General features: G+C 41.3%; 1 protein-coding gene across 1 annotated transcript in view; it reads right to left on the bottom strand.

The window, feature by feature from the left end:
* The window catches only part of TPCN2 (two pore segment channel 2), a 37,842-nt gene that overhangs the window by 10,028 nt on the left and 7,180 nt on the right, over nt 1–20,634 (bottom strand). Inside the window, exons 4-19 of the mRNA XM_015424412.1 lie at nt 19,817–19,994; nt 17,238–17,354; nt 14,520–14,626; nt 13,944–14,016; nt 12,169–12,268; nt 11,823–11,888; nt 10,886–10,950; nt 8,863–8,960; nt 8,665–8,746; nt 8,469–8,558; nt 6,747–6,866; nt 5,703–5,762; nt 5,478–5,606; nt 3,635–3,684; nt 2,910–3,009; nt 2,738–2,809 (exon numbers count right to left, since the gene is read on the bottom strand). Of these exons, the coding sequence (XP_015279898.1) occupies nt 2,738–2,809; nt 2,910–3,009; nt 3,635–3,684; nt 5,478–5,606; nt 5,703–5,762; nt 6,747–6,866; nt 8,469–8,558; nt 8,665–8,746; nt 8,863–8,960; nt 10,886–10,950; nt 11,823–11,888; nt 12,169–12,268; nt 13,944–14,016; nt 14,520–14,626; nt 17,238–17,354; nt 19,817–19,994 (1,507 nt within the window). The remainder of the gene's footprint in view (nt 1–2,737; nt 2,810–2,909; nt 3,010–3,634; nt 3,685–5,477; nt 5,607–5,702; nt 5,763–6,746; nt 6,867–8,468; nt 8,559–8,664; nt 8,747–8,862; nt 8,961–10,885; nt 10,951–11,822; nt 11,889–12,168; nt 12,269–13,943; nt 14,017–14,519; nt 14,627–17,237; nt 17,355–19,816; nt 19,995–20,634) is intronic.

Here is a 20,634-nt window from a genome sequence, read left to right on the forward strand (position 1 = left end):
ATGAAAAAATTAAAAAATGATCAGGTAACCAATGTAGTACACTGGGGATTGTGGAATGCAAAGTGGTGATGGGTAGGTAACCTCACAGTCAAAATAAGAGACTCCCAGCAGGGCAAACTTTATTTAGGATCAAGGAAAATGGCACAGTGTGAAGGCAGGGGCCACTCCACCCCTTGTGCCATGGTCCTGATCCAAATTGGGTCCCTGCAGTACTTCTGAATTGAGTTCCCATGAAGAACTCAGAGCTGGCGTATGGCAGCAAGCCCGCCAGGGTGATCACAAGGTAGGTGTAATATGTAGTTTGGACCTAAGAACTACCCATTTTTAACAGGTGCCTACATAACTGTGAGCCAAAACAAATCTAATGAAACTCAATTTCAACCTCATTTTCAAACTATAGCATGTCCAAATGAAAATCAAGAGTTCTTCTATAGTAACTGGACTTGATCTAAACAAGATGAACTTTTTCTTAACCATGGCAAGATTATTGGTTCGTGTGTTATACAAGTCCTCTGAACCCACTCCTCCACATAGAGCTCGCATGGCAGGCAAGGCGGGATATAAACCTAAAATAATTAAATAAATAAATAAAACAAAATAAAATAAAATACTATGGAGATCAAAATGAGTTTTGTAGCACCTTAAAGTCAAATGAATTTGTTGGGGTATGAACATTTATGAGGCAGAGTTCACTTTTTCATAGCTTCTATATTCTTACTCAGAAAAACTCATGCCAAAATAAATGTTTTCACCTTTAAGGTGCCAGAAGACTGGTATTTTGGCTGAAGCAATCTAGTACAGCTACCGCAGTGCGATTTGGAGAGAACGGTTACCAAACTGGATTATCTTCACCTTGCAATTCCTACAACCGCCAAGAGGTGGAGTGTCACTCTTTATGAGAACTCGAAATTGTTTATGCATTATTTGTTTTTAGCAAACTGAACAGCCCAGGCTAGCCTAAACTCATCAGAGCTTATACGCTAAGTCAGGGTTGGCCATGGTTAGTACTTGGATGAGAGACCACCAAGGAAGACCAGGGTTGCTACACAGAGGCAGGCAATGGCAAACTACCTCTGTTTGTCTCTTGTCTTGAAAACCCCATGAAGCATTGCCATAAGTCACTTGCAATTTGATGACACTTATTATTATTGTTGTTGTTATTGTTATTAGAATTGTCACAGTCATATATTTGACTGGTAGATGGTGTTCTGCAATTTGATATTTGCCCAAGTTCTTGGGAATTGCAGATGTACCTTTGCAGGATTCTTGCTGTGCCAAGCAACACTGTCTTTTGGAGCTGCGCTGGTGTTATTTGCTCACTGCCCAGAATGTCCAGGTGTTTCTTTTGACTTCTATGCACTGCTCCAAAGGCTCCAATGAACACTGGGAAAATGGTAACCTTCTTCTACCACAGACACTCTAACTTTATTAGTAGACTGTGGTATTTGGTCATCTTCTCCTGTTCTTTCTTTTCTATCAGCTGTCTCCTGGGATTCCAATGCCTATTTTTCATTTTTTTCTACATTTGTGATATTGAGGTTGTTATGTCCCCCGTGTTTCACCTGTTTGTAACCAGAAGTCCAAAGAATCTTTTGTTTCATCACTCTCCATGATTGTCTGGTTTGCGCCCCCATGAATTTTTGGCTGATGGTAAGCCATACTTCTTGCAAAGATTCCAGTGCAACCTAGCTGCAACTCTATCATGACCTCTATAGTCAGTCTGAGCAATTTTACTGCAGGTATAATTACTATTATTGCCAGTGTACTGTAGCGGTTAACAGCAACAGGCTCTAATCTGGAAAGTGGGTTTCCTGCCTTGCAGGGTGAGCTATTTGTAAGTTTAATAAAATAAATTAAAATAAATATTTCCCCATTCCTCCACATAGAGCCTGCTGGGTGACTCTGAGTCAATCACAGTTCTCTCAAAACTCTCCCAACCCCGTCTACCCCACTATGTGTCTGCTGTGGGGACAAGAAAGGAAAGGTGATTGTAAGCTGCTTTGAGACTCCTTAAGTTAGAGAACAGTGGGGTATAAAAACCTACCTTCTTCTTCCATCATCATCATCATCTATACTTCTTAAAACAGAAGGACTAAATGGTGAGGTTCAGCTTTTACCTGCAGATCACTGAAGGAGCTTCAGAATGATAAAGCCATTGACTGGCACTGAAGATCTGACTGAAATGAAGTGTTGTCTATAGCAGGTTTCTAAAGCAGAAAAATTTCTGCTTAAAGGTGTCTCATTTAATACAAATTTGTTTCATACAAATAGTTAGCTACTATTGCTCTTAAGGCTTATGCTAATGAGCTGGATCTCAGGGAGGATTTATGCAGAGGGAAGGGAAGATACTTTTATTGATCTCCCCCCCGCCCTTGGCAGTCCTCCAGCTCCCTTCTCATACTGTTCCTGGGGGGTCCTCTGCCCCCCCAGAAGCACCATTTAGGGAAGCATTTGGGCTGTAGAGGGGGGAGAGGCAAGGAAGTCACATTCCACAGACAGAAACCCCCTTCTTTCTGCAGAAATCCTTCCTTGGGATCCAACCCAGTACTGCGAACTGATGGGAAGGCACTATCAGAGATTTATCCAATTAACTAAAACTGATCAACTGTATCAATTCCACTAAGATTACTCACGTTTGTATGCATGTGTTCCATTTGCAAATATTCCATTTGTAAATATCCTATTTTATGTAAAATGGAATGTAAAAGGAGACGTATCAATCTTGGTTTTCACTTACCACTAAGATCCCAGCAAAGGCTCTTAAATTTTTCACCAGATCTATCAGTGTACTAGCAACTACAGACATGAACTGGAAAAAAAAGAAAGAAACATGAGGAACTTTTTCTGAAACACATGAAGAATAGAAATATTATCAACTTTAGAAACACTACCCAACAAATCCTATGTACCTCCATGTTGGCAATAATTCGCAGAAATCTGAACACAATCAGCATGTTTGCCAGACGCACCATGTCCCACAGAGACCACAAGCCCTGCATTTCGGGTTTCCTAGGAAAAAGCACATGACTAATGTTACAAATTTTAACTATCTAAGGCCATAACCTCAGTTCAGAAAGATATCCATGCCAATATCACATATATTATATTTGAAAAAGGGAACTTGAGACCACATTGCTTTGTATAACAGCAACATCTTCTGTGCTGAGACTTTCATTCATCTTCCGGTCACACTGATTAGCCTACTTCAAGATTCAGCCAAAACACAACTGGTCACCCATCACTCCCAAAGTACATATCTGCAGTGCTCTGATGCCTTGTCTTTAAAAAAGCCAATCAGAAAGAGAAGGTTTTTCAAGAACTTTCCCTTACTAAAAGTTATGAGAAAGGTAATATGTTAGTTGCAATGCAGAGCCCCTTGTTTCTAGACCTGTTACCTTCTACAAAGGGATTCCCCCACTGTGAAATACAGAATCTCACTATTATGCACCACTGCCTCCCTACCTCATTTTAAACATACTTGCTATTGAACAGATGGAAAAATCCTCTCTCCCTCTCTCCATAGAAAAGGCATTTGCAAGATGACACCCAATCTGTGGGAGGAGGCAACTGGATGGTAACAGGAGGACCATCCCAAATATCAGTAATTGCTGGATAGCTTATGAAGAACACATACCAGCCTGGATGAGGAAATCCATACACAGCAAATGTTGACACTTCCAAAACCTTTGAAAAGAAGGGAAATAAGGAAAGCTATACCAGTTCCAAAATTCAGAAAGGGTTCAAGTTATAAAACTAGCATAAAAGGCACATTTATTAGAATTAGGGAGCAACCACAAACGAGTCTAATCACAAGACAATTATATTTTATTTAATGGAGTTTATTCCTAGGAAAGTGTTCTTAGGACTGCAGCCTAAAAGTATTAACAGGACTTATGGGGGGAACTAATAACTAATAAGCACAATCTCAATTTTTGTTTCTTTCCTCCTGACCGAACAACTGAAGTAAAATACTTCACTTATTACACACCAGCTCATCAACATATCTATTTCTCAACATGGCCCCATCTGTGGATAAATAAATCTGGCAATTGGGACCATGGACATACAAGAGTCTTTCTACAAACCTGAAAAAGCCCCTGGTTTGCAGAAACATCTGAAATCTTTTTTTAAAAAAGAAAAGAAAAACACACCATGGGGAGGGGGGTTAAGAAACAGATGTGCCCAGTGGCCATTGCTAGGCACAACAGTATTAGCAGCCTTGATTCACTGTCACTGAGAAGCAGGAGAAGGAAGCAGGGCCCTTTCTAGAGCTGCTTTGGTCTTTGAGAAAGGACATATTATGGCAGCAACCACAGGGCAAGTTGCCACCACTCAGCTTGCATGACCCACCCAGGACTGGCTGCTTGTTACTGTTCAACAGCAGCCACCTCATGAAAGCCAGTGTGGAAGAGTTTCAGATTAGGATCTGGGATCTTAGAGCTTCAGATTAGGATCTGGGAGACTCAGGTTCAAATCGCCACTCTGATATGGAAGTTAACTGGGTGACCGTGGGCCACCACCTGCTCTCAGACTAACCCTACCTCACGGAGTACTTGTGAGGATGAAATGGAGAAGAGGAGAACAGTGTTCGCTGTTTTGCATCCACACTGTGGAGAAAGGCAGGGTATAAATGAGATAAATAAATAATAAGTATAACTGAAGATGGAGGGCAGATAAAATGGTGGGTGGGTGGGTGGGTGGAAGGGAGGAGAAGGAAGCAGGTACAGGGGAGAGGTTACGGGGGTTGTTTGATCAGGGAGTTTAATGGAGGGATAGGAAAGCAAAGAGCATTGTCTGTAAGTGGGTGCACACAGGGCAGATTTCTGCCTTTCTTCCCTCCATTCCCCCATTACACTCTGTGATCATTAGGAGCCCACTCTGGTTGGCTGGCAGCTCTTTGTGCCCATTAAACAATTTTGTTTATTTAAAATATTTATAAGCCAACCTCTCTCCCAGCAAATACAAACTGGAAGCAGAGTCTACAGTGGTTATGTCAGTGATAAACTGACTGCTGCCTATCCCAGTGAGCACCTGTGGATGCCCAGAGAATGGAGGTTCTCACCAGGGCCTGTATCTTCAGCTATGCAGACGCTACATAGGGTCGGGACTAGAGCACAGTACCATTCTTCAATGAGCCTCAGATAGGTCACTGATACCCATGACATAGCAGAATATAACTCAAGGCACATAACATTATCTACATTGCAGCAACTGAAAGTGAGGGCAACAGGGGTAGGAACTGGCACTCTGCCCCTCATAACATCAAGGAGAAGAGACCTATACCTTTATCTTGGATAACAGCTTCAGCAGTAGATTATTTGGACGGTCATCACATTACAAACAAGGAATTATTTCAGTTTAGAGAGTACAACATGGACCAAGTGAACTTTTGCTGTTATCTTACGCTGTCCTCTCATGCCGACAAAAGATCATCAGGAACTGTCTCAAGCAAGAACAGGTTATTCAGTGACACTCACCATCAGAACTACAGTCAGAACTCCATCAAAGATGTTCCTTGTGTAAGATAAATATCTTCTTAATCCCAATGCAAATACTTTCAGCAACATTTCCAGCAGGTAGCAGAGAATGAAGAAACAGTTTATAACCTTAAAAGTTAGAATTAAAACATAATTTAATTAAGAACGAAGATTTCTGAAACTCAAAACACAGGAACAGCCATACAGAACAGAGGCATGTCTTACCCCTAAAAAGAAGTCATCACGGATATCCGGTGGCTTTTCCACATCTAATACCAAGACCACCTGGAGAGACAAAATGCCCACTGATTATCAGGTGGTAAGCCTTTTTAACTACAGCTTTAGAAAGTGCTCAAACTAAAGCTGTTCTTAACTTATACCTAACACACACGATGTCCTAAACGTTATCAGACCAAAAGAAATATTAACCAGCCCACCCATTTATTATCTATGTGTTATTGAGTAGCTAATAGCGGTGGGAATGTAACGCTGACTGACTAAATATAATATATCAAGGATGACTACATACCTGAAAAAACAATGGTTCTTAAGCTTTGGTACACTTTCACATGGCCTTCAAGACCAAATGGAAATAAAAGGAAAGTGAGGAAAGGTTTCTAAGAAGGTTCCTCCCATATACTGAATAAAGATTCCCACTCAAAATAAAAAAAGAACTGCCCAAAGCCCTCTTTCCATGTTTACCTCCTCCCCAACAAGAGCCAAGGCTGGCTGCAAGAGAAGCAACTTTGAGGAGGGGGCAGGGCTCAGTGGTAGAGCATCACCTTAACATGCAGAAAGGGTCACTAGTTTATTTTACATGTCATTTCTTTTATACTGGCTTAAGTTGTAAAGTCTCCTGAGAGCTTTAGGGTTAAGGAACAGGATAAAAGTTTATCTAATTAAAAAAAAAAAAGAGTTACGCCAAGTCATGAAGGCTAGATTTATCAATAGTATTAGATTTGACAGCTCAATGAAACCTCCAGGGACAGTGGTAGTATAAACCTGAATACCAGTTGCTGGGGGGAAATAAAGTGGGAAGGATACAGTCCTCATACCCTGCTTGTAGGCTTTTAAAAAGCATCTGATTGGCTGCGGTTGGAACCAGTATGCTAGAGCAGGTCAGCACTTGGTCTGATCTACCAGGGCTCTTATGTTCTTATGAAAACAAACAATGCTATTTGTACTTTGTGCAAGGCCACAATTCCAAAAAACAAGCTGCGGATGGGGGTGGGGTGGGGGAGATCAGACATTAAGAACATTATTACTCACACATACAGAAATGATGTTTGCTAAAGCTACAGCATTTCCTAAATACTCAAAGTAACTATGACCAAAGACAAACTGGATTCTTTGTAGAAAAGGTGACTCATAAACTGGTCTTGGAGGATGCTGAAAGAGAGCACATAAGAACCCCTGTAAGAACATAATCTGTACTAAATGGTTCACAAATTCACTTGGAAAAATTGTTATTACTAGGGACTGTGGTCTATACTACTGTGTATAGTTTGCTGAAACTAGAATCCTAGTATGTAATTTTTGCATATTTAATGTGTCATGTTAATAAGAACATAAGAACATAAGAACATAAGAGATGCCAATGTTGGATCAGGCCAAAGGCCCATCCAGTCCAACACTCTGTATCCCACAGTGGCCAGAAATACCAGTGCCATCAGGAGGTCCACCAGTGGGGCCAGGACATTAGAAGCCCTCCCACTGTTGACCCCCCCCAAGCACCAAGATGACAGAGCATCACTTGCCCCAGAGTCCCTATCTATACCTTGTGGCTAATAGCCACTGATGGACCTCTGCTCCATATGCTTATCTAATTCCCTTTTGAAGCCGTCCATGCTTGTAGCTGCCACCACTTCCTGTGGCAGTGAATTCCAAGTGTTAATCACTCTTTGGGTGAAGAAGTACTTCCTTTTATCCGTTCTAACCCGACCGCTCAGCAATTGCATGGAGTGCCCACGGGTTCTTGTATTGTGAGAAAGGGAGAAAAGTACCTCTTTCTCTACCTGCTCTTTCCCATGCATAATCTTATAAACCTCAATCATGTCACCCCTCAGTCGTCGTTTCTCCAAGCTAAAGAGCCCTAAGCGCCTTAACCGTTCCTTATGCTTTGCTTCAGTTCTGCTTTTTAGACTTCTGATTAGTCCTCCAACCCTAATCCCATTGCACTGTTTAGTGAATGTTTGTTGACTGCATTGACTCACTCTGTGTAATCCGCCTTGAGTCCAAGTGAGAAAGGAGGACTATAAATAACATAAATAATTTTTTTTTAATTAAAACTTCTGTAATCTAATTAAGCACATTGTGATAGCACCATTACAGCTCCAAATGAGTGTATAATCTCTCTTTGGAACAAGAGAAATCCGCAGGGTAACACAAAAGCATTAACCATCCACCCTGTGTGTTCCTGCCCCAAAATAGCCCTGACTATAACTATATGCAAATAACTCTCTTTTAGCTCTACCCAGCAAAAATTATGTCTACTTCAATTATTCATAGATAAGGACTATCACAACTAGAGGTTTTGCTTACTTGCATACTGCCAGCATGCAGTGAAAACAACAATCACAACTATAGAACCTATTTGGTTTATTGTAAAGCATGGAGTTCCATGGTTGGTTTGTTTTTAAGGATAAACATTTCAGCAACATTAAACTTATCCAAACAATATATAGAAAGCAAGAGTCAGGCTCACACTATGACCTCTCCATCCTATCTACCATGTACAGAATTAACTGAACTGTTTTTTGTGCTTATCTGTATGTACTCAACTCTATGGTCCATCTTCAGATTGGAAGGCAGGGATCTGATTGTGTAAGGAAAATCCCTACATAAAATAACCACAAGCCAGACCAAAACTTATATTTTCCTGACAAGCCACAGAGTCACTCCCACTGTTTCCAAAATAACTACTTTCTCAGTGGCTGAACATGCCCCCTGCTAACGATCAGAAATCTATATAGAACTACATGCATTATATACCTCTTTAACTGATTCTCTGTCAAGTTCATCAAAGAGTGACTGAAATTGAGCGGATGACAGTCCTCCTCCATGAGGATATGACTTAAGCCTCTGGAAGAGAAACAGGTACAGATACGGATTTCATGTATCAGTGAAGACAACAAATCTTTAACAAGAACCAAAAAGTCTTTCAGTTCAATAAAAATGTGGTTCCTACCTCAATTATTGCTTTCTTACAGTGGGAATTCATTTCTACTTTCCTCACCACTTGTAAAAGGGTCCAAGTTGGGACACACAAACTATGTAAACAAAACCAAATGCATAATGGGCAATTAGCAAGCTTCTTCCTGGTCGTTTCCCACCCCCATTATGTGATCTGCCAAATGTTAGCATTAGCTGTTTAAGATATTCTTACACATCATTATTGACAGCAGTCTCTTTCAGATAACAAAGAACTTCAAATGCAGCACGGATTCCTAAACGTCTCCTGAAAAATGAGGTCTGGACCGATTTCTAAAAACAAGGAGAAACAATAACCCAAAAAAAGCACAACAGCAGAAAGAACAGCATGGAGAACAGGGAATTAGGGAGGATGCAACATTTCAAAATGCAAAACAAGCACAACACAAATTAAAGTATAAGGCCTGAGGCAGGAAGGCTGGCACTTTCATAGCCTCAGCATGAGCATGAGGATGTCTCCACAGACAGATTTACACTCCTGTTGTAACTGAAGGTTACTTAAATGTCCGGAGGTTGAATGAAGCCCAGTGGTATGACTTTTATTACTGCCAGCACTGATCAGTTTGTCAGGCCAGAAGAGAGATGAAGACTATCTTTCAGACAATGGCAATGTCAACCAGGAATTATGGCTAGGAGCCTGTGGGTAATGCTTGAGCCTCTTAGTAAAACAATATGAATGAACTCATAAATGTACATTAATTACTCCATGACTGCATAATCAAGAGATCAGTTGCATGGTCAGACAGTTGTCACAGATTGCAGATAAAGCTTTCATCCCCTCACAGCATTACCAAAAATGTTCTTGACTGGAGGTAGTTCATACACTTGTCAGAGAGATGTCAAGGCTGCGGGAGTGTGTTCCAGGAGTCACACAAAATGAGCTTTATATATAAGAGAGATTATGCCTTACATTGTATTTGAGTTTTTTGTGCTGTTATGGAAGGTCAAGGAGGACTTCAGCAGTAGCATGTGCAGTGAGGTTTGGCCAGCAGATTAGTCATATTAAGGATTTTTTAATAGTATCTGGGGATCCTATAGGCAGGTAACAGATCAACGGGGATTTCTGAAAAAACTGAGGTCTCATGTTTATCTGGTAGACCAATCAAGGTTTGTGGAATAAACTGTGCATTAAGAAACCATTGTTTTATTGTGATATCACAATACATCTCATGACTGAGAGCATAAGCGTGCAGGATAATAGGTAACAGAAATTTGTGTGTGCAAGTAAGTCCAAGAGTTACTTTACATAGGCTGCAATCACACACACTAAATAATCCACTTTCAATGCCCTTTCCAACTGGATTTTGCCAGTTCACCCCGTAAAATCCAGGTGGAAAGTGCACTGAAAGTGCATTGAAAGTGGATTGTTTAGTGTGTTCGATCGCAGCCATAGTAACAGAAACACTGCACAGTCCCCAATGAAAAATGTCCCCAATATGTCCAAGGAAAGCAAATAGAAAGGGACCATAACATTATTTAGAGTCAAAAGGTTGCATTTACGGAGAACAAATAAGTAGCTAATGCTCCCTCTTCATAACACAATTTCTATAGTCCTCTGTTTTCAAAGTGGACCTCATTTTTCAACTTTACAAAATTCCATAAGGAAGATCTTAGTGTTATTTATATGTTAAATTTTGATCTGACAGCTCTTTCTCAGCAAGAGGTTTTTCCCAGGGCTGTAACACAGCACTTGTGGAACAGCACTAGGGAGAAGCAGCAGAGTGAGCGAATGAAAGTAGAACAAGGGCCTACATCAAAACTGTAGCTGACTGTGTCTTATACTTACTGCATATTAGGACGACCAGAGGTCATTTCAGGGGGGAACGCGGGGGAACACAGTTCCCCTGGGTGAGGTGCAGGGGGCGGGGCACATGGTGAAGCCCCGCCCCCTGCTTCCATCCGCCCCGCTTCCAGCCCTCATTCAGCCAGGAGGAGGCAGGAGAAGAGGGAGGGTAAGTTGCTTCCTCCCCGCCTCTCCCCACCCCTGCCTGCCTGGGGCCAGGGAGGGCCTTGGCAGGGATTCCTCGCACTCCCGCTGGCCTTGCAGGTCCACCGCCGGGCCCCTGATGTCAGGGGGTGTGGCATATGCTAATGAGTTATGCTAATGAGTTCCCCTAGCTCTTTTTCTACGAAATGACCCCTGAGGACGACCATTGTAGAAAGAATGATTAACTTTCAGCAAGTTGGGCTTTACTCACCAGAAGATAGCCACGAAACTGATTGTATGTTATTGCTGTCAACAAGTTCATCAGAACCAAGTTCCCTTTTAAAAAAGATACTTTCTTCAGCTTCTGTTAGATACCATTATCAGGTGCAACAATCAAAACAATTTCCAAGAGGTTTTGGTGTACCACGTCCTATAATTATTTTACCATAGATGTTTTAACACCACATGTTAAAAGTTTGTTGAACTTTAAAATTGGCTTGGATAAAAGAGTAACTACTCTATGATGAACTTTAAATCTGATGGGGGCAAGCAGATTCTTTTAAGATGCCAAACACTGTTTTCTAACAAACAGCCAAATTAAGGGCAGAATATAGGACAGAGCAGACAAATATAAAAAGTAAAGGGTCCTCCCCCCCACCCCCCGGGAGTGCTCAGCTAGGTGGTTTTATTTTTTCAGATTCAGAGTCAATCGCTATATATGGAGATAAGGTTAATTCTCCCACTGAAATGGGATTAGATGGCAAGCAGGCTTTAAATTTTCAATTGTGGCATGTCAAAATGGTAGTGGCTACTGGACCCCAAAAAAGCATACCCTAGTTTGCTCCTGTATAAGAAATCATTACTCATGCTTTCATATCACACAGATAAACAGTAGACCAAATCCTACTGCTCCATTCCACTAAGAATGGAGACGCCTCATGTGATGGCAAGTCACAACTCATGCTGATCAAATATTCTGCTCTTAGTTAGCAGAGTAACAATGCATCCTATCATCATCTGCCAAGTCTTTGAAGCTCAAGCTACTCTTCCAAGATGTAAGAGACAGAGCAAGTATACAGTTTAACTACTGTCTTATTCTCAAAACCAAAGCTCAAAAACAAATCCAAATTGCAGTCATACTGAGGGGAAAAAACAAAGATATCTACCAGCATGCTGAAAAATTTTGTTCACGGGAACAAGCAACTTACCTATCACAATGAAGAGTATGAAGAAGATGGCATAAGCTCGATTCTTAGAATACGCAGCAATCATCGCTGTGGAACAGGTTTAAAAATGTTAGAAATTGCATACACTCAGAGCACACATAAAATCAAAATAACTGTTTAAGAAATTTAGTGGGATGCATTGATGTTTCTAAGATAATGGATGAACTAGCCCTGAGAACGTTACTTTAAGTCCACATTCTGAGGGAAGGAGTAGGCAAACTATCTGAACCTCAGAGTTTATCCCTAACTTAAGAAATTAGCTAGTCATAGTTTTACTCGCTTAACTAGAAAAAAGAAGAAGAAAACAAACTCAGAAAGATATGCTTACCATCTGGATTATTTGCAGTTGTCAACAATACCAGCAATGTAGTCCATGAATCTGTCAAACTGTGAAAATATCCCTTCCATTCCTTCTCCAGTTGGCCATCCTAGCCCCAGAAATGCATGTAGTTAGCAAAGCAACATTGACCAAAGCCATTTAAGAACCACACAAAAACATGCCACCTTAAAACCTAATCTAACTACATTCTGTATCCAATAGAGATGGGTGTCCTTACCAAGTTCAAAAAAAAAATCTGTAAGGGTGAAGAGATTCAAGGATAGGGTATATGTTTTTGCAAGCACAGAGTAATGCCCAGTTCAGCAGAAAATATGACAAACAGGGTAAACCTAGTTGTGGGGACAACTAGAAGTACACAATGACATGTGAACATGCACAGAGGTCTTTTTAAAAATACCTGGGGGAAGGGGCAATTAAGAAGGTAAGTGAGGAACAGGGCAATTTTGAAAGGTAGATGGGGGAAAACGGTGCCACCACAAGAGAGGAGGCAGTAGTCAGGGATTGGTTTTGCCCTCTCCCCAAAGTTCTTGCAGGTTTCCTGCTTGACAATGTCCAAGCCAAGTATACAATACCACAAACAATCAAGTTTGTGTAGGTCAATGGAAGATCTAGATTATACAACACAATGTTATGACCAATCCAGTTACTAGTATTTGTTCTAGCAGTCTTCAAGTAGGTAAGTGACTAGTTAGATTGTTAAAATCGAGGTGGGGGAGGCTTGCAAAGCAAGATGCATAGCTATTTCTACAAAGCATACTCTAATCATGGCTTGTAATCTCTCTGTGTTCACACTGTTATGTAAATCAAAGCATTCTAGGAACCACTACTGTGGCAGAGTGGTTAGACTAGGGTCTGGAAGACCCAAGTCTGAACTCCATTCCAAGCTTGCCATGGAAACTTGCTGGGTGTCCTTTGGCCCGTCACACACCCCCAGCCTAACCTTCCTTACAGGGTAGTTGAGAGGATAAAATGGAGGAGAGAAGAAGAATGCAAGCCATTCTGGGTCCCCACTAGGCAGAAAGGCAGGGTATAAAATAAATACATCATGGATAAATTCTATACAATGCTGTCTAAATTAGCATCTTCCAAAAGAGCTCAAACTGGGATGAACACAAACGTGTGCCTTATACGGAGTCAAACTGTTTGTCCATCAAAATGTATTGCCTACTCAGACAAGCAGTGGCTCTCCAGGGTCTCAGGAAAAGGTGTTCACATCAGCTACGACCTTAACTGGAGATGCCAGGGACTGGACCTGGGGCCTTCTGCATGCCAAACAGATGCTGTAACACTGAGCAACGGCTCTCCCCTATGGCTTTTGGATGGCCAGATATGGCTGTTTTCCATTTTACATACTATACAGGTTTTTCACTGTAAGATCTTAAATATTAAGCAATATATGAGAAATAAAACTAGAATTACATATAATAATCAAGAGGAAACAGCTATTGGTTTACTTAGTTTGCTCTGAATCTTATCAATGGATATGGCTAACAAAGTAGTCTTACAAATGACATATTGAGGAGAGTCAGGAAATAGGAACCAAACCACCCATGTACCAAGAATAGCCTGATATAGTCCACTCTCGGATGTTATATAATTGCATAGCATAGGATACAGTAAACAATATCTGGGGCAACATAGGCCCAAGCTGGAATTTTGGCAGCTCTACCAGCAAGATAAGCTATAGGAAAAACCGTGGAGATTTCAAACAGCAGTAAAAGACAATGGACCTTCTTCAGACAACCAGTATCTGCAACAGTTACCTGTGTTCGAGCAAACAGCAGCATACCAAACATGGTAAAAAGACACAGGTGAAGAACCAATAGCAGCCCAACACTGTCAGGAAGAGAATGCAAATGTCAGCATTAGTTCTTTCATCAAAATGCAAGGAGAATGCAGGTGGGAATATGCCATAGTCCACCTTTCCAAATAAATCATATCAAATTAATATTTTTTTTCCAGTTCAGGACAAGAGCCCCAGCTGAGGAAAGTAGTAAGTTCCACTGAATTTAATCAAAAAGAGGGAAGCTGACGATAAGCAGTTTACCTTACTCTGGCTACACACAACTTTTCACTGTCAAGAAGGAAGAATGTTCCTTCCTTTCTTCACAGAGCCTCAGCTGTGTTCAACAGATCTCCTACAACTTTCAGCAATTGTTCAGAAAGGGCATGGTTGCTCTCCAACATTATCCCCCTCCCATTTTCAGAATTAGATCCAAATCAGTCAAATGCAGATTTATCCCCATTTTCCCTCTCAGAAACACACTATGGAGGAGGAATGGCTAGATTTCTACACACATTTAGGAATGGCTAGATTTCTACACAAAGTAACTACTCACCCTCCCATTTCTGTCAAAGTACTCTTTATGCTTTTTAGTGTCTTTTTCATCATTGAAGAGTTCTGAAGCAGAAAGAAAGGCCGGAGGAATCGTCTTATTCTCAGAGTCTAAGAATTTAAAAAGAAATAATATTTGGTCATGAGAAACACATCAATATCTATACAAGTGAAATAATCATTCCTGTACCATTCAGGCACATTAAACCAGTAACCTTTTTTTTTTTTTTTTTGCAAAACACAGTGCAAACACATAAAGTACAAGTTTATATGGCACAGCCTGGTGAAAAAGAACCCTTTTTAGAACTAGAACTACTAAAACAAACATGCAGGGTTGTTGTTTTTTTAAAGCAAGCACTCTTCAACTACAATCCTCTTTAGGGTGGCTTTTTAAAAAAACAGAGTGAACAAATTAATGAATAGTGAGATATTTTTAGCAAAGACAAGCATCCCTTCTCACTGACATGGAAGGGATGGGTGAACAGTCTACATCTAAACCTATAACAACTGGACATAAATTATATATTCTTCTACTTTAGAGGAAGAGGATAGAACTGGCCATGTTGAAATACAAGAACTCAAGACAAACAGATCAGTTGCCTGACTCAGGAAAAATGCTCTTAATGGTCAGCATTAAGATACTAAAGAGAAAATGGCCAATTCATTCATAACTAATGTGGAAAAATTAATCATAGCTAGTGATATAAGTTAGGGTTCAGATCTATGCATTATTCAGGTATCTAGCTTAAAGCTATAAGAACGGGGGCAAGTGGGCCCTGGCAGAAGTTTGAGACAGTGTAGTTGAAGACCACGCTACTGAGACAGCTGGCCATCAAACCTGTCCCCATCTTGGATGATTAATATAGGTATAGCACCGTATTATTGGAAGGTTTTATTGTGATTTTAAATGTTTTATTTATTATATACTGTATTGTATTTTGCACTCGGCTTTGCCGCATGTGAGCCGCCCTGAGCCTTTGGGAGGGTGGGATATAAATCAAACTAATAAATAAATAAATACATAAATAAATAAAGTTCAGAGAGATCAGTAAGAGGCAGCAGAGTGCAAAGAAACAAATTCTTCTGTTTAGGAAGGTTTCTGAGTGCAACTGAATGAATTTTGGGCAGCTGAGTACATGTGACAGAGAAATCCTGGGGCCACGTTTTTTCATACTTAGTTTCTGTATTGGTAATGTTTTAATATGTTTGGGTCTTTCTTTAATGATGTAAAAATCAATCAATAAACAAACAGTTGACACTGGTCACATTGCTGCCTCACAGATATGGGGAAAGGTTTTTGATATGATTTGATATTAGCAGTGATTCTTTTCTGTTTACTGTTTTCTCTAGTCCTGTGAACTCCTAAACAAAGTGTTAGGGTTAGGGTTTTACTCGCACACACTGGCAGGCAGTGCAGCAAGCAGATGAGAGGAAGATTTGAGGAAAATGTCATCTTAATGTGTGTGCTCCCCAATCAGTGGAAGATACTAGAGATATACATAGGGCTAAATACAGAGGTAAACACTGAAAAGGAGGAAAAGTCCAGTTTCCTCCCATTTTTTCCTGAACATTTTTTTTTTTAAATCCATTGAAAAAATCGGTAAAGGTGGGACTATTAGCTACTGTAGATTTTCCGGGTTGTGAGGCCGTGGTCTTAGCATTGTAGAACCTGACGTTTTGCCAGTAACTGTGACTGGCATCATCAGAGGTATAACACAAAAAGATGGAGTACTCTCTGTGTCAAGGTGAGGAAAAAACGGTAGGCAGGTAATTTATATCTACTCCAGAAGGTGGGGTAGGGCTGAGTCATTATGTTGTAGGAGTTCCCCAGGCTATGAACATGCTAATGGAGGACCTTTCCTGAGGAGGTTCTTTTGTATATGGATTGTTTCCTGAGGAGATTCTTTTGTATGTGGATTGGTTGTTGAAATTCTAATCTTATCTGTAGTGCTATTGTCAGATGTAGAGCCTTTTGTGTTTTTCAGGATGGCAAAAGACAGAAGAGACCCCCTCACTTCTGCAGGAGTATACCGCATACCATGTAGTTGTGGACAAGTTAACATTGGGACCACACAGCGTAGCATTCAAACAAGAATAAAAGAACATGAAAGACACTGCAGACTTGGCCAACCTGAAAAATCAGCAGTGGCTGAACATAGCCTAACTCGAACAGGACACAGTATTTTGTTCCAAGACACTGAAAGGCTGTACAACACTTCCAATTACCGTGTCAGATTACACATTGAAATTCATAAACATAAACACAATTTCAACAGGAAAGAAGAGAGTTTAAAAATAAATGGGGCATGGTTTCCTGTCCTGAAAAACACAAGAGGCTCTACATCTGACAGTAGCAGCTTGACACAAAATATTAAATAAGCAGCAAATTACATGAACCTTCCTTGTTAGTTTCTTGTAAAAAGTTATCTTTGTTTTCTGTATGAAAGTTATTTATAACCAGCTCTGCGTTCCACAAAGATGCACACATCAAAAGGGATATTTCTGAGTGCATTTCAAAACTAAGACAAAAACAAAACTCTGTGTACAGTGAGAGAGCTGATGAAACTAGCATATTCACAGCAGAAAGCAAAGTTCCAACAATATATCTGGGCTTAAATTTTCTGACCATTTCCAACTGCAGCCCCGGTTCTTCAAAAATGGCAGTTATTTTATCTCATTCTCTGAAACCAACACAAAGAAAGAAACACAATGACACTCTTACCGTGCCACAGGAAAGAGATATCGAGGTAGCCCAGTCTACAAGTGAGACAAGTAGCACCACAATATAAGCCAACAGCCACTTTGTTTTCCGAAATTCTTCCCATCCTATTAGATAACTCTGGTGAGGCAATTTACATTTTAATATAAGTTAGGTCAATGTAAGATTTTTTTAAAAAACATTCCTAAGGAGGAAATGGTGAATGGTTCATTTTGCCATGCTTGTTTTTTTATAAGGGTCAGAGCCCTAGAAGGAGAGATGGAAGCAAGAAAAGGGGAGAGGCTATGGAGGCTTTCAGAAATGGGAAAGAGGAAATCGAAGGAGAAATGAGATGCCTATTTCTTCTTTCCCATTTCTGAAAGCCCCCATAGCCTCTCCCCTTTTCTTGCTTCCGTCTCTCCTTCTAGGGTTGCCAACTTCCAGGTGGACATACAAAAATATATTCTACCGTGTACAATAAATATATGTTTATGGTAAAACAATTTTATGCTTCATTCTTTTTCTTTTTCTTTTTTTCAATACCGTTGTCTAAATATTGGTATCAAATATTATCAAAAATACATAGAGAAAAAGATGTTTCACCCGAACAACACATTGAGTGCAGGTTTACATTCAGACAGCACCTTGTCAGTAACAACTGATCTCTGTCATCTGGACAACAGTTGTAATTCCAGGATGTTGGAAACCCTAGTTCCTCTGGAGCAAATGGCTGCTTTGAAGGGTGGAGTCTACAGCATTGTACCCTTCTGCGGTCCCTTCCCTTCCTCAAACCCTACCTTCCCCCAGCTCCAGCCCCCAAATCTCTAGGAATTTTCTAACCTTGAGTTGGCAACCCTATCTCCTTCCCACCCAACAGCCAACCTACTTTTATCTTCCCCTCTGTCTTAAGCTTCCCCACTCCCCCTGGCAATCTATACCAAGGAAAACTGTGGCCAAGTTGTGTGGTGCTGGCCACTGGGCCAGGCCCACTTGCATGGTCGGGAACCCTCAAGGACTTGTGGGGTGGCACCTCATTTTCCCCTGTATCCTTCTCCCCACATTATTTTCTAGTCCCTTTCCCTTACCCTGGCAACACCATATCCCTGCCTCGTTTTCTCCTTTTCAGCCACTCACCAACCTACCCTTTATCTGCCTCCCATCTTCAGCTATATTATTTACTTCATTTATACCCCACCTTTCTCCCCAGTGGGGACCAAAGCAGTTTACATTATTCTCCTCTCCTCCTTTTTATCCACACAACAATCCTGCGAGGAAGATTAGGCCCAAAATCACCCAGTGTCCTTTCACAGCAAGATGGGGATTTGAAACTGGGTCTCCCAGATCCTACTCTGAAGCTCTAACTGCTACACCACCCTGACTTTTATAGGGTGGCTTCTGTTAAACAGCACCAAGCAGCCAGGCCTAGTTGAGTCATGCAGGTTGGGTGGTATCAAGTCACCCAGAAGTTGCTTCCAGGCGAGGGGGGGAGGAGAGTTGGATTTATACCCCACCCTTCACTCAGAGTCTCAGAGCGACTTACAATCACCTTCCCTTCCTCTCCCCACAACAGACACCCCGTGAGGTAGGTGAGGCTGAGAGAGTTCTGAGAGAACTGTGACTGACAAAGGTCACCCAGCTTGCCGCATGTGGAGAAGTGGGGAATCAAATCCAGTTCTCTAGATTAGAGTCCGCCGCTCTTAACCACTACACCAAACTGGCTCCAAGTGGAACCAGGAGATCCCCAATAAGGTCGTCAGCTCTGAGTTGGGAAATACCAGGAGCTTTGGGGGGTGAAGCCTGTGGAGGGCAGGGTTTGCGGAGTGGAGGAACTTTAATGCCATATGGCATTAAAACAGGCACTTTATCCAGGTGAACTGATCTCTATCACCTGGAGATCCATTGTAATCCCAGGAGATCTCTGGCCACCACCTGGCAACCATATACCCCTGGAATTACAACTGCAGATAACAGAGGTCTGTCCCCCTGGAGAAAATGGTTGCTTTGGAGGGTGGACTCTATGGCATTCTATTCAGCTGAGGCTTCTCCCCTCCCCATACTCTCACCTCCTCATACTCCACCACCATATATCCAGTAATTTCCCAACCTGGAGCTGGAAACCCTAGTCAGGCCTGACCCTGATGAGCCCTCCATCAAAGGCCAAAATAGGACAAGAAAGGACCCTGCCCTCTCCCCTGGCCTTTTATTCACTGAAACCCAATGGGGAATATTGTGGTTGCCTAGCGACAGCCACTGAGCGAATCCACTGCTTAAAGTTAAGGCACTCCTTTTATTATGTTTGGGTTTTTAAACTACCCAATATATATATATTTAATTTCACATTTTTCTACAAACCTGGAGCCCTTTTCAGGTTTGTAGAAAGATCTGTCTTGCCTGTTCACAGTTCCAGTCGCTGGATTTAACTATTCAAAGACTTGGCCAACTTCATTATTAGTATATAGATTCCAGATATCCGGATTCCGGAAATCAACACTGAACCAGAACTGGCTCTGATCTTCACCGAAGGATAGTGATGCTCTTATAAGAAAAGACTTAAGCCCTTTTGATCTGTATTGCACTAAATATATGCTTAAGTCTTCACTCACCTTTACAGAGACATCCACTATAAAAACAAGGAAACAAAGCATTTCAATGCTTTCAGTCAGGCCACAAGGCGGCTCCCAGGCTTTCGAGCGATATCGCACATCTGATGTGATAGTAAGCGATGAAGGGAGTTCGATGAATGCAAGCACTAAGATTAGCATAATGGTGATACTCAAAATCCTAAAACAGGAAGAGAACACAATTGCAGCAGTCAAATGGAAAGTGACTGAAAAGGTTACTTAGAAGTAGCTGTGTCAGTCTAACACAAGAGACTTGGCCTTGGGACGTTTAAAGACTAACAGATTTTTTTGTGCATATGCATCAATATGTAAATACAGGGCTATTTTTGGGCAGGAATGCACAGGAACGGAGTTCCGGCTGGCTCCTGAGTTGGCCACGCCCAGCAGGAACTCATTAGCATAACAGGCCACACCCAACAGCAGAAATTCATTAGGATTGGCTACATTAGGGGTGTGTGGCCTAACATGCAAAGGAGTTCCTGCTACAAAAAAAGCCCTGGGTTTTGACAACAAACAAGGTAAACAGAATAACAAGCAAAAGGTAGGTGTGGCTGGAAAACCACACTTCTGGTAACATGGGGGTGTGGCCTAATGCGCTAATGAGCTGTGCTGGCAGGGTGTGTGGCTTAATATGCTAATGAGTTTCTGGTGTTGGGTGTGGCCTATTATGCTAATGAGTACCTGCTGGGCTTTTTCTACAAAAAGAGCCCTGTAAATACATACGCTTGTTATCTCGCATAAGTCTGTACATCTTACATTTTATGGGCTTTGGGCCCAACTATTTATAATGGGTCCCAGTC

Source organism: Gekko japonicus, unplaced genomic scaffold (genome assembly GCF_001447785.1).
Source record: "Gekko japonicus isolate JY-2015 unplaced genomic scaffold, Gekko_japonicus_V1.1 scaffold26, whole genome shotgun sequence".
NCBI lineage: Eukaryota > Metazoa > Chordata > Lepidosauria > Squamata > Gekkonidae > Gekko > Gekko japonicus.